At 32.3% G+C, this 14,602-nt stretch overlaps 1 protein-coding gene across 2 annotated transcripts in view; it reads left to right on the top strand.

Moving 5' to 3' along the window:
- Positions 1–5,674: 5,674 nt before the first annotated feature.
- Positions 5,675–14,602, top strand: part of LOC126885739 (peritrophin-1-like) — a 35,813-nt gene continuing 26,885 nt past the window's right edge. The window contains exon 1 of one of the 2 annotated variants that reach the window (XM_050652515.1): positions 5,675–6,002. In XM_050652515.1, the coding sequence (XP_050508472.1) occupies positions 5,996–6,002 (7 nt within the window). In that variant the 5' untranslated portion in view covers positions 5,675–5,995. The remainder of the gene's footprint in view (positions 6,003–14,602) is intronic. The other variant, XM_050652517.1, reaches the window with a different exon arrangement.

Raw genomic sequence — 14,602 nt, 5'->3', positions numbered from 1 at the left:
TTCAATTTCCATCGGCTTCTGCAATTATAGTCTATACGAAAAGAGCTTTTATATAACCAAGCTATTTAATTATTGATCAACAATTACTTATCTAAAATTTTAAATGAAAATAAAAGATTTTGTTGGAAAAACACTCATAATTTGTTGTAATTGTGTTAGTTTTTCTCATTTGTTGCTATGTTATTTTCTGATAAACACATCATATTATGGATGATGCATTTTTTTCCAGATTTTAAAATTGAATTATTATTTTTTAATTATTGAAAAAAACCAATGTAATGTTCTTGGTTTTCTTTTTGTTCTCCAATTATTAAGTAATATAAAATTGTATCGATTGTGAAAAGATAGTTATACTCGGGATATTTTCTATTACATTACAATGAACCCAATTAACCACTGCACAAGCAATATGCTTCAAGTGGTATTTGTGTTTATTTATAGGTAATTATAATGATTTTAATGTATTATCATTGTATGTATTGTATCTTTTCTTTGAGTAAACATTTATTTATTTATTTATTTATATCTACCTAGGCCAAATCCTGAAACTTGACAAATAGAACCAGAATGCGGAGATTACTAGGAGAGCAAGACTGGGACAGGATTTGGCAAACTTAGTTGGATACTTAAGAACCCCAAAATACCCCAATACTTGAGGAGCAAACTGTTCAACCAGTGCATCCTTCCTATCATGACATACGTATGTCAAATCTGGACTCGAACCAAGGCAAATATGAATAAACTAGATATGAACAATGGAAAGAGCAATACTAGGTATAAGACTGTCAGATTAAAAGAAGAACGGCTGGATAAGATCAAAAACAAAAGTCGAGGACATAACAAAAAAATTGCCAAACTTAAATGGAGCTCCGCAGGCCACACTGCTAGACAAAAAGACCAATGTTGGAATGCAGCAATATAACACTACTGGAGACCTTAGGAAAGTAAACGACCGAGAGGAAGACCACAGATGAGATGGGTTGATGATATTAAAAGAGTAAGCTGGAACAAATTGGAAATACTTATGTTAATCAGGATAAAGAGCGATGGAAGGAGTTGGGAGAGGCCCATGTAGAAACGTGGACAATAAAAGGCTAAGAAGAAAGTAGATACAATTAGTTAAAGTAACTGAAGAAACTTTAGGAAATGAACCGATAGAAAGGGTTGATAAATACAAATAGGTACTTAGGAACCTGGACTTCAGAGAAAAATGATCAAACAACAGAAATAAGGAACAGGATAGAAATAGCAAGAAATGCGTTTGTAAAAATGAAAACAATTCTCTGCAAGAAAGACCGTAGATTAGAACGAGAGTAAAGAGCTTTGAGATGCTACGTGTTTTCGATACCTACTGCAGACGAGGCAACGAAGAATTAAACCTATGAATATTGTGCAGTAAGATGAATCGTCATGCAACTTTTTGCATTCGATTCGTAAGAGTGTCAGGCAATTTTGTGAACTAAATTGATCTCCGGCAAAAAAATTTGTGCATGAGAAAAAGCATCTTTAAAGTGCATCTCGAAGAGATGGAAAATAAAAAATTTAGGACTCAGGAAATATTGATGGAAATGAGTTCAATTTTTATACTTGGGGTTTTTGGAGGTCACTGAACACGAATTTCATGACGGCGATGATCTTCGAGGTACCTGGTGCCCAGGGTGGAACTCGTCGCCTGGGACGACCGAATAATTCGCGGGACGATCGAATAATTCGCGAAATGAAGATTGGATCAAAAAATTGAAAAATACTTGTTCAATATTTTTCAAAAATCTATCGAATGACACTAAACACGACCACCCCACTCCACCCCCTGGAGGTGGGGTGGAGGTAACTTTAAAATCTTAAATAGAAACCGCATTTGTTATTGCAGATTTGGATTGCTTACGTAAAAGTAAGCGACTCTTATTCGAGACATTTTTTAGAATTGTGGATAGATGGCGCTATAATCGGAAAAAACGATTTTTTTCGTGATACCATAGGTAAATTATAGAAACGGTCTAATATCTCAAGAAATACACTTCCAAATAAAAAACCAAAAAATAAGTCTTTTATATTTTTTAAGAACTTACCGAATAACATAAAACACGACCCTCCACTCCACCCCTTGGAGGTGGGGTGGGGTGTAACTTTAAAATCTTAAATAGGAGCCCCATTTTTTATTGCAGATTTGGATTCCTTACGTAAAAATAAGTAACTTTTATTCGAGACATTTTTACGCATTATGGATAGATAGCGCTATAATCGGAAAAACACTATTTATTAGTGCCATCTATTAACAATTCTAAAAAATGTTTCGAATAAATATTACTTATTTTTCCATGAGGAATCCAAATCTGCAATAAAATATGGGGATTCCCATTTAAGATTTTAAAGTTAACCCCCTCCCCACCTCCACGGGATGGAGTGGAGAGTCGTGTTTGATGTTATTCGGTAGGTTCTTGAAAAATATTACACACGTATTTTTTGGTCTTTTATTTGGAAGTGTATTTCTCGAGATATTAGACCGTTTCTATAATTTACCTATGGTATCATGATAAATCGTTTTTTCCGATTAAAGCGCCATCTATCCATAATTCGAAAACATTTCTCGAATAAAAGTTGCTTATTTTTACGTAAGCAATCCAAATCTGTAATAACAAATGGGCGTTTCCTTTTAAGATTTTAAAGTACCTCACCTGAAGGGGATGGAGTGGGGGTCGTCTTTAGTGTCATTCGATAGATTTTTGAAAAATATTAAACGCGTATTTTTCAGTTTTTCGATCCACTCTTCATTTCCCGGGTTATTCGATCGTCCCGCGAATTATTCGATCGTCCCAGGCGAAGATCTCCACCTTGGGCACCAGGTACCTCGGAGACCATCGCCGTCATGAAAATTGTGTTCACTGACCTTCAAAACCCTCAAATATAAAAATTGAACTCATTTCCGTCAATATTTTCTAAGTTCTAAATTTTTCATTTTCCATCTCTTCGAGATGCACATTTTCTCATGCACAAAATTTTTTGCCGGAGATCAATTTAGTTCACAAAATTGCCTGACACTCTCTCGAATTGAATGCAAAAAGTTGCATGACGATTCATCTTACTGCACAAAATTCCTAGGATTTGGGCTTTTTAGTGCTTCGTTGCTTCGTCTAATATGCACCGAGAGAAAAAAATTCTTGACATAAAGAAACTTTATTAATATTTAAGAAAGATCGACTTGGCATATTGCCTAAGAAATATATCTTTGTATGTAAGATATAATTTTCTAAAATATTTCAAATAAATTCTACTATAGCCAAAGAAATATATCTTAAACATGATTGAACTATCACTTTCTGGCAAACTTCAAACCCATTTATCAGTAAGAAATTACACTTGATGTTAATTAATTTTATTAGTCATAAAAATATATTTTCTACACATTAGAAAACTATTCTTTCTGAGAAATAATATTTCTTAGTAAGGAATATTATTATTTTACTATTAATAATTAATTTATTTAATGTTAAGAAATATATTTCGCAGAGATAAACGTATATTTAGAGTTAAGTTAATATTTCTTTAAAATAAAGTGATATTACATACCACGAAATAAATCATTGTGTTAAGGTAAAATCATTATTTATTAATAAAACAAGATATAAAACGTTATTATTACATACAAATATTTTCTCCACTCTTAAACCACTGGCTTCTACACAACAATAAAAGGATGGAGAGGCAAATCCAACTTCCTCAAATTTTCCTTCTTTTGTTAATAGCACTTTGTATATCAGCAATTCACTAAAACAAAATCGTTATGTAGAAAGAGTAAACTTACTTTAATACAATTTTTTTTATAAAGATATAGATATTTATTTTGACAAATTTAGGAAATACAAAAAAAAACAAATACACGGCCCCACGTAAGAACTATTAATACTAATAATAATCAATCATATTTAGTTCAAACATGGCATTATTTAACCTATACATCGTTGTTTATTTTTTTCTTTTTGTTAATGAAATATTAATTAATTATCTGTATAATATTAAGTCACAAAATAAACATTGTTTAGCTAAAACAAGAGGGAAAATACAACCAATGTAAAACATTGAAGCAGACATAATAATATGTAATTTTCTTAATTTTTAAAATCTAAAAGAGACAGCATACCTAATCATTAAGAAATTTTATTACGGGAAAGTATTATTAGTTTACATCTAAGTCATTTAATATATATTAACTAATTCACGGTTTTCGGCAATAACATTTCTTAACCATAAACATATATTTCTTTTAGACTAACTGATTACTTTATCTCAAATAAATTAACAGAAAAAATCCTCAGCGTTGCACCCGCCATGTTTGATATAGCGTTATATTGTAAATTTTTATAGAAGACGATACATTCAAGAAACCTATTATAGTTGATACATAAGTATACACATTTTTAAAAAGGTACTTACATGTATGAAGTTCTGGAAGGTCCCGCAGTTGGTTAATAACTCCTTTCTTAATATTGTTCTGAAGCTATATATTGTATCATTCTGTCCCAGCTTTAAATTGTGGCATATTTCCCAGTTAGAATAATAAGCTCCTTTATTTCAGAGTCGTCCATCATTATACCTAAAAAGCATATAAAGATACTATTATATTTCTTTTTTAACCATTTGGATACGCAACAATATTATTATTACATCTTAAATTACTAAATTTACTTTTATTTAATACCTATATATGTACGTACCTTCAAAATATCCGTTAATGTTTAAAGTACACCAATAAATCCAACATCCATCTATATGAACATGAACATATCACGCCATCTTGACAAACACTGACGACTAAATCATAAATAGTTAATCTGCGCAATTCTTTTGTGGAAGAAAATCTCTTTGCAAGTAACATCTCGGCATTAATGACAAAGTTTTTATTTTATAACCACAGTTACTACAGAGGGTATTTCTGAAGAATTATTTCTTGTGGTTTAAAATATTTATTTAATTGCAAGAAAATTTCTTGTTCACAAATATAAATATGCATTAACTTAACATTATATTTCTTATACTGCAAAATATTTGTAGTTTTCAATTTAAGAAATAAAAACTTTAGGATAAGAAAATTAAATGTAACCATTTATGCATTTCTTAGTATTGAAGAAATTATCTGTAAGAAATTATTGAGTTGTGTTTAAAAAACTCGTTTCCTTATATGTGAACCGGTATGTTTAAGTTAATAGGATATGTTAACTTTTAAGAAATATTGCTCAAAGAAATCGGTGTTTTAGGAGAAAAGAAATTGTTCTTTCGGTGTGGACTTAAAAGCTGGATATTGAAGCAAGAACACATAAATAAGCTGCAGTCATTTGGAATGTGGTGTTACAGAAGGATGCTTAGAATAGCATGGACACAGAAGAAAACGAACACGGAAGTATTGCGACAAATGAGCAAAGAATACGAAATAATAAACACAACAAAAATAAGAAAGTTACAATACCTGGGACACGTAATGAGGGGACAGCGATATGAAATGCTAAGACTGATAATACAGGGAAAGATAAGATGCGGATGGAGTATAGGAAGCAGGAGAGTGTCATGGTTGAAGAATTTAAGGGACTGGTTTAAATGCAATTCTATAGAAGTCTTTAGAGCAGCGGTAGATAGAGTAAAGATAGTGATGATGATATCCAACCTTCGATTATAAGATGGCACTTAAAGAAGAAGAAGAACTCAATAGAGCTCTTAACTTCTAAAGTGATTTAAAAAAGTGATTTAAATTACTTTATAATAATCATTATTAATAACCATTCATACGTAATTTCTTAGTAATAATAGATTGTTCGACGGAAATCATATTTTTATTGTCAATAATATCAAGTTGAAGATAATATTCTAAATAGGCGCCTGCCACTTAATGGAGGAACGATACAAAATCAGATAAGTTTTATTATAAATATCGTATTTTTTATTTTTTTTTTTTTCACAACATAAGTGGCCTATAGATTGTTGTACTGGATATAAAAAAATCAAAATGAAATGTAAGTAAGACATATTGGTACAGCATTATACCTACAATTAATTATTAAATTCAGTTATTTTTTTTTAAGATTTTTTAGATCAATTGAGTAGATATATTTAATTTTGATATTATATCATTATAATGGCATAAATTATTAAAGATATGTATTGAATAGGTTAAAATTTCAGAATAATTTAAAATGTTTTTAGCAGCTACTAGATACATTCGTAGCAAGGTTCTGAAACTGATTTCTTGTGGCATGTTTAATTTAGTATTAAGTATGTTTATATTCTCCTTTAAGTGCCATCTCTACGACGGAGGTCGGCAATCATCATAGCTATTCGGACTTCAGAGACGGCTGCTCTGAAAAGTTCATTTGATGTACATCCGTAGTATCCGTACCATTCTCTCAGGTTGCGCCGCCACGATATTCTGCGTCTCCCTAGTGCCGGATTTACCACTAGGCCAACTAGACCTCGGCCTAGGGCCGCAAGCAAAAGGAGGCCGCAGCGTTTTATAAAAAAGAACTTTTTTGGTAAAAAATTTTTACTAATTGAATTGAAATCAGTAAACAATTTTTCAAATTAGAGAATGTTATTCTACTAAACACGTGGTACGATATTGTACAACGTTTTGATAAGAGTAGCAAATCTCTAAAGGAGTACGCATTGAGTCTGAGAGACAACTTTGATTCCTATGAAAAAAGAAGAAATGAGTTGTCTAAAAATGAAACATCATATATTCTTGAAATAAAAAGACGCCCGAAAAGGAAAGCTCTCCCTGACGAAGACAAAGAAGATGAACCCACTGAACCCCACTTTAATGGCAAAGAAGACTTAAAGATTAATACATTCAATGTTGTAATTGACAGGCTTTATTCAGAATTGAATAAAGGTTCCGAAGTTTATTTCGGTCTTAATGAAGAATTTGGATTTTTAAACAACTTATCGTCAATTTCCAATGAAGAAATCAGGCGAAAAGTTTCTATTTTGGCTAAAAAGTATCGAATCGACCTAGATGGTGACTTTGGAGAAGAGTGTCTACAGTTCAAAGGCTTTGTTGAAGGTATATTTGATGAAGAAAGAGAACCTCATGATAACAAGATTACCAAGCTTCCGAGGAATACACTTTTGGAGTAGCTGAAACTCATTCATGAAAAACAGTTAACAACATTATTTCCGAATATGGACACGGCTTTGCGCATTCTACTATGCATGATGACATCTAATGCATCTTGAGAAAGATCATTCAGCATGTTAAAAAGAATAAAAAAACTACTTGAGGAACTCGACTTTTGACGAAGATTCTAGATCGACTAGTTTTGTTTCAAATGCTGAGCTTTTTGAAGCCTTAGACTTTAACGATTTGATTAAAGATTTTGCAGCCAAAAAGCTAGAAAAGTGAGTGTTTGAGTTTAGATATGAGATTTATTATGAGTATGGAGTGAGTGTTAATGTTAATCGCTAATCCAACTTTATCCAAATTAAGAACATGACAGTATAAGAGAATAATGTGAAAATTGAACGATCTAGAAGTTTATTTGTTGTATTCTTAATATTTTTATTTTTCAGTACCGTAGCCTATTACTATTAGTGCAGTTCATATTATTTTGCTTGTTCTCTTACTTATAATGTCTTTTCAACTCGGCTTTTTTTAGTCTTTTGGTGTTATCTGTACTTTTCCCTTCGAATGAAACAAATAATATTTAATTTTAACAATTAACTGCAGTACTAATTTATAATATAATAATTTTAGCAATATTAATAATTTAACAAATAACTACTGTTTGCTAACATTTTGAATTATACATATAATATTTTCTATTACTGAAGGTTTGCTTACAGTAAATTGTTCTCTATCTTGAGCTGTTCTTAGTATCGAATGTGTGTCCATGCCTGTCCGGTCTCTTACGTTCTTCAACCAGGAGCATTTTTTTCTTCCTGGACCTCTTCTTCCTTCCATTTTCCCTTCCATTATGAGTCGTAAAAAGTTATATCTGTCTCCTCTGTAAATATGTCCTAGATAACTCGTTTTTTTTACAATATTTAGGAGTTCTCTCTCAGTCCCCATTCTTCTCAGCACCTCGACCTCGTTGTTGGTCACATACTCTGTCCAAGAGATCTTCAGCATCCTTCGAAAAACCCACATCTCAAAGGCTTCTATAAATATAGAAATCTTTCTATACATTTTCTTTTTAGAAATTTCTATAAATATAGAAATTGTTGTTTGAGCTGTTTTGGGGTTTTAGCGAAATTTGTAAACCAAGATTATTTAATTAGTGAATATAACATTTTAATCTATGTATTTACCGTATTCAAATAGAACATTATTAGTGGCATTTCTATTCATTTATGTTATGCTTTGTATGTTGTACCAATTTTAAAAAGTAAAATTAAAATAAACGTTATGTATTAATATGAAATGTGCTTTATGCTTTAATTACATAATCGTGAAGTTCTCGGGGGCCGCTCGGGGTGATTGACCTAGGGCCGTAAGTACCCTAAATCCGGCACTGCGTCTCCCTATGCTTCTTTTTCCTTGAATCTTTCCCTGCATAATCAATTGGAGCAAGTTGTATCTCTCTCCACGTGTAGTATGTCCGAAGTATTCTAACTTTATTGTTTTGATGGTATTTAAGATTTCCATTTCTTTATTCATCTTTCTCAGAACCTCTTTGTTTATGATGTGTTCTGTCCACGATGTTTTCAGTATTAACTGAACCTTGTTCACAAAACTTGTTCCATAAAACAACCTAACTCTTAGCTCCAACTTCAAATCTCTTGTGCAGAGCACTTTTCTCATTTTGTTAAAATTTGCTATAAATAAAACAGGCCAGAAGCACATTTACAAGATTGAAGAGGCTTCTTTGCTGTCGAGACTTAATCCTATAGTTAAAAATACGACTGCTGAAGTACTATGTGCTATCCGTATTATACTACGGGATGGAAGCGTGGACACTGAAGAAACTGGAGGCATTTGAGATGTGAATGTATCGAAAAGTACTGAAGATTTCATGGGTAGATAGAATAACCAACGTAGAGATAATGAGACGTATGCATAAGAAAGGAGAAGTACTTCTAACAATTATTAATAGAAGAAAACTGAGATATATGGGACATGTGATGAGAGGAGATAAATATCTAATACTCCAGTCATTATGCAAGGAGAAATCCAGAGAAAAAGATCCATGGCTGAAGGAGGAAGGAGACGTAACTCATGGCTGAAGAAGCTTAGGGAATAGTTTGGATGTAGTAACAAAGAATTATTTAGAGCCGAAGTCTCAAAAGTAAAAGCTCTGATGATTGCCAACCCTCGAAGCGGAGACGGCACCTAGAGAAGAAGAAGATTTCTCGGTAATTTGCTTTATGACAAACATTGTATCTGTACACGATCTTCCAGTACGAAAACCTTGTTGTTCATCTGCTAAACTTATCTTCTGATTCTTTAGTTCTTGTCGAATTTTTGTTTTAAGCTTTAGGGTAGTATTTAACAAGTTGATACCTCTGTAGACCTCTGGCTGCTTTTTATCTCCTTTTTTTGAATAGTTTTTTTTAAACGTTTATTCAGCAATCTGTTAGTTATAAACATTCTAACAATAAGCGTCTTTGGGGTTTGAAGTAAAAAAAAATTTACGTTAGAGTGGTCAGTCCAATGACTGGACCTCTAGTACTAGTATGGAACAAACATAACATTCCGATAATATACTACATACAAACATACATTTCACATTTACAAACAATACATATATCTAAAATATAAACACAATTACGGTGAGTTATAAAATTTATTTATAAATAAGGTCCAGTGGATTTTTACGTTTTAGTCTGTGAGTTTGTTGACTATTATCAAGCACGTTTATTGCCAGGGCATTTGGATGGCTTTCTAGGCGTTTTATGTATCGAACACTGCACTGAACTATCACTTCACTGATCGTAGGTACTTCTAGATCACAATAAATGTCTTTGTTTGGCACGAACCATGGAGCGTCTGTTATAGAGCGTAACACTTTATATTGTAATCTTTCCACTATGGATATGTTGGATTTTGCTGCTGTACCCCATAGCTGGATCCCATAGGTCCAGACCGGTTTGAGTATTGTATACCAACAGTTTGTTACGTATAGACAACTTCGATGTTCTGCCCAGGATCCAATAATAATTACGAAATTTTAATTTAACTCTTGGCTCTTTTTCCATATATGGGTTCTCCATGTCAAAGTTTTGTCCAGGTGCATTCCAAGGTATTTAACTCTTTCGGCTTGTGGAATTGCTTTGTTATTTATTTCTATATTAGGCGATATTTTGCGACATTTTGTAAATATGATATGTTGTGATTTTGATTCATTGATCTTTATGCGCCATTTCTTTGTCCACTTTTCAATGTCCACATTAGAATTAGTTCGCTAGTTCTCCATTTTTTCGGTATTTTATTGTTTTATAATTTTGTTAATTATCTAATGCTGTTAATTGTTCTGTCATTGCTGCTCCACAATATGTCAGTAATTAGTTTGGTATTCCGTCTTTATCTGCACCTTTTCTGTTCTATGTGTACCAAAATAAAACCAGTATAAATAGAACAAGAAAGAAAAGGAAGCTCATATTCTAATAATATCTACAGCTGATTAAATATGTAGATAACGCTATGATTTCAAGGTTATTAAAAATAAGCTAATATTAATTGTCAGCATCACTGTGATTGCATTACGATATGCAGATATAAGTATATAAGACATCGATCAATCAAAAGTTTTTAAAATCGACTGAGAAATTTCCGCTGTTTTTAATCTGTGACAGATATGATTTGATGCTTGGCTTCTCTTTCACGTGCCTTGTCAGGTTCAAATGTTGGCAATAATTAAAATGGCTGTTGTAACTGTGATTACGGCAGATCTGAATTATTGTTCGGCAGATGGCAATCCGAACTATTGCCGCAAGTTTTGGAGCCACGAGTGTTTCCTGCACCCTGGACCCTTCTGCTATCTGTTTTCCCTTGGATGATAGCTGAAGTACTCTATATTTACTGTGCCTCATAACGTGACCTAAGTATTTCACGTTTCTTTTCTTTATGGTTATTCCTACCTTTCTCTCCTTACCTTACCTATCTGGCGTACCTAGTACCTCCTTGTTGGTCACGTGCTCGGTCCAGGATATACGTAATATAAAAAATCCACAAGGAAAAAGTTTTTCTGTAGTTGACTGTATACCATATAATACAAAAAACAATAAAATCCTTTATAAAAGGTTGTGACGATAATATAATTTTATCGTCTAGAGTACGCCAATGAAGTAAATAAAACGTGTTTTTGTACCGTCTCGGACGATATAAAAGTCGGAACGAAAAGCCTAGTTGATTATTATTCTTGGAGCGCTGATCGAAGAATAATAAACAACAACGAGGCAATCTTCTTTTTATGAGCATTTTTCAGTGCTTCACAAATGATAGAAAAAAAAGTAAGTCCGTGATAATATACATTTTAGTGACATGACATTTTAGTTAAATCTGACAGTTGTCAAATTTTATTTGCAATTTGGCATAAAAACAAATCAATTGCATTTATAAAATGGCATTTTCTTTGATTTGTATAGTCTTTTAAATTGTTCAGATTATATTCGTAGATATATTATATAATTCGCAAATTATTTTATTTTCGATTATAGCGCCATCTATTGACAACTAGAATAAATGTTATAAATGTCACCGAAGAAATGTAATCACCGACGTGCGTTTTTTTTCTGTCACATACAATTTAATGCATTAGAAAGGAATCGAAAAACTGTGACGCACTGAAAGATCCTCATGAGAAAAAGCATATAAGGGGTGAGTTGTCGCGAATATTTTCTGCCGTCGTTTCGGTGTGTTGAACGAATCCGACGGATTTCCTTTTACCTATCCTTATGCGAGCGGTGATCGTATTTCCCAACATGTCTTTTCCGCTGGCGAGCTGAGCGAGCTTTCCTCTCCTTATAAATATGTCCGTTTCATATTAATAAATGTAATTATTCCTAATCCACGCGATCGTCGGTAGTATTCATTTATGTACTAGATATCGTCACATCAACCCGAACCTAATGTTCTATACGTAGGTTTAAAATATATTTTATTAACGAAATTAACGAGTAGTAATTAAGAATTATCTTATCATTTGTAATGTTTTGATTCTAAATAAATGTCTTAAAAAGCGAACCTTCTGTCTTCGGCTGAATTTTTGTTACCTGGAGCAACAAACACAACGACCCGTTACAAGGTATATATTTAAAATCCCTAAAAAGGGGCTACATCACATCACATAACTAGTTTTCGATTGGTTGACCAACAGGGCCTATTTTACCACTAGGCCCGTGACCACCTGCCTCGGGCCCGTATTTGAATGGGGCCCGGAAAGATCACCAAACAAAACGTGTTTATTACAATAACAAAACAAATTTTCAAAATTCTTTCATTTTACGAACACGCAATGATAAATGATCACCATAAGAGTTATAATTAAGTGGATAGGCGCAAACTTTCGGCTTCAATCCTCTTTAAATGCATTAATTTTTTCGAATCCTCAAAAAACTAATAAATATTTTTAAAAAATTTAGACGCAGAATGACAGATTACATTATTACCGAGGGCCGAATGTTACTTAGAATAAAAAAAAGAATGTGTGTGTACTTTGTACGCACGTAAGAAGTTATACTTCTATTATATAATTTCAACGAAATAAATATACTTAACAGTTACAATACAAAAAATTAACAATAATTACCAAAAATTAACCAAAACTTAACAATGCCAAATATTAAAAAAAAGAAAAAGTATGAATCGTCCAGGATTTGAACCCGCAATCTCGCGATTTCTCGATCTCTGGTCCAATGCTCTACCAACCAGGCCATCAAGGCGCATGTTACTGACGTTTCAGATATACTTAATTACACATCACGGTGACAAGTGAAATATAAAAATAGATGTTTTATTATTTTACGCCCAAGGAAGACAAATCAAAAAACACAAAATTATAATAAATAATACATTTACTAAAAAACACTAATATATTATTTTAATGGCTTATTTGCGCTGATACATAATTTGAAAGATTAGCAACTAAACGTCATACTGTCTGTGTGCGCATGCGCGCAGATTTATGAAAAATTTTACTCTCAATCGCGCCTAAAGAAGTATAACTTTAAAAAAAAAATTTTTGAATAAAATACGTATTTAAAATTAAAAATCGCACTCAATTTTCTCTTTTTTTCACCCCTGTAACTTATTAAAATAAATATTATCGAAGATTTTAGGGACTTTCGGCCCTCGGTAGTACCGTAATCTTTCATTCTGCGTTTAAATTTTTCAAAAATACTTATTAGTTTTCTCATGCTTCGAAAAAAAACACGAATGCATTTAAATAGCATTAAAGCCGAAAGTTTGCGCCTATCCCCTTAAACAATGTTTAATTATTTAAATATAAATTTTATTTATCTATTGTTAATAAAAATTTTATTTTCTTGTTCAACTATATTTCTATTAAATAATTAATACATTTAAAAAAATGATTATTATTAAATTATATTTAGGGGCCCAAAAATTGTGTAGTGCCTCGGGCCTGATTTGAAGTAAAGTAGGCTTTGTTGACCAATCATCAGTGCTTAGGTGATTTAACATGCTAACCACCAAGATATACCTAATATTACAAAAATATGTGGGTAAAAACCCTTTAAAAGTAATCCGTCAAGGAAACATCGATTAAAAATGCTAACTTAAGCATGGATGTTTTATTTTTGACGTAGTAATAATTTTCAAGAAAGTGGTGGACGACAAATGAGACTGAATTTTAAACTTCGCGCATTTCGCTGCATTTTGTTATCGCCGCTGTAAATGACTATGTAAGTAGAAAAGGTTATAGCGGGATAAGATGGTAAAATCTGCCTCGGCTGGATCCTTATTTGGGATTGGGCACTCGAAAATACATATTGACAAATCCTCCCTTTGCCGAATTTTTAGCTCCTAGGTAGCCGCAGGGGTCTCCTACCGCAAAAATGTGTTTTTTGGACAAAAAAATTTCCTGGTCGATATTTTGCTTTAAAAAAATTTTGAATAATATTCATGAATATAGGTACATGCTTATGCCCAAAAACACTATTAGTCGAGGAAATGAAGCATTTTGGCTCGCAATTTTTTCGTCCAGCATGGATTTACTTGAAATTTTCACAGAAGGTAGGGAATAGTCCAAGGATCATTTTCTATATCATGCTGCTGTACGCTAAAACCTTGGGGATAGTTGCCACCCCATCTCGGGGGTGGAAATTTTTTATTACATTTTAACCATATAAATCGATGTAAAATGTGATTTTAAGAAAAAAATGTTTTTTACATTTTCTTCGTAAAACTAATATTTTTCGAGTTATTCGTGGTTGAAAGTAACAGTTTTTCGACGGAAAAATCGACTTTTTTAGAGGGTTTTTTGAGAATAACTCGAAAAATATGCATTTAATCAAAAAAACTGTAGATATTAAAATTGTATCTTTTAGTAACACAAACGAAACTGTTTTTCGATAATATTTTTACGACCAATACAAACCGAGCTACGACATGTTAAAGGTTAGCTTTTTTCGTCAAATGCATAATTTGAAATAATCAAAG

This window comes from Diabrotica virgifera, chromosome 5 (assembly GCF_917563875.1).
Source record: "Diabrotica virgifera virgifera chromosome 5, PGI_DIABVI_V3a".
NCBI lineage: Eukaryota > Metazoa > Arthropoda > Insecta > Coleoptera > Chrysomelidae > Diabrotica > Diabrotica virgifera.
The sequence above is the reverse complement of the archived record's forward strand: the minus strand, read 5'-3'. Positions and strand labels throughout refer to the sequence as shown.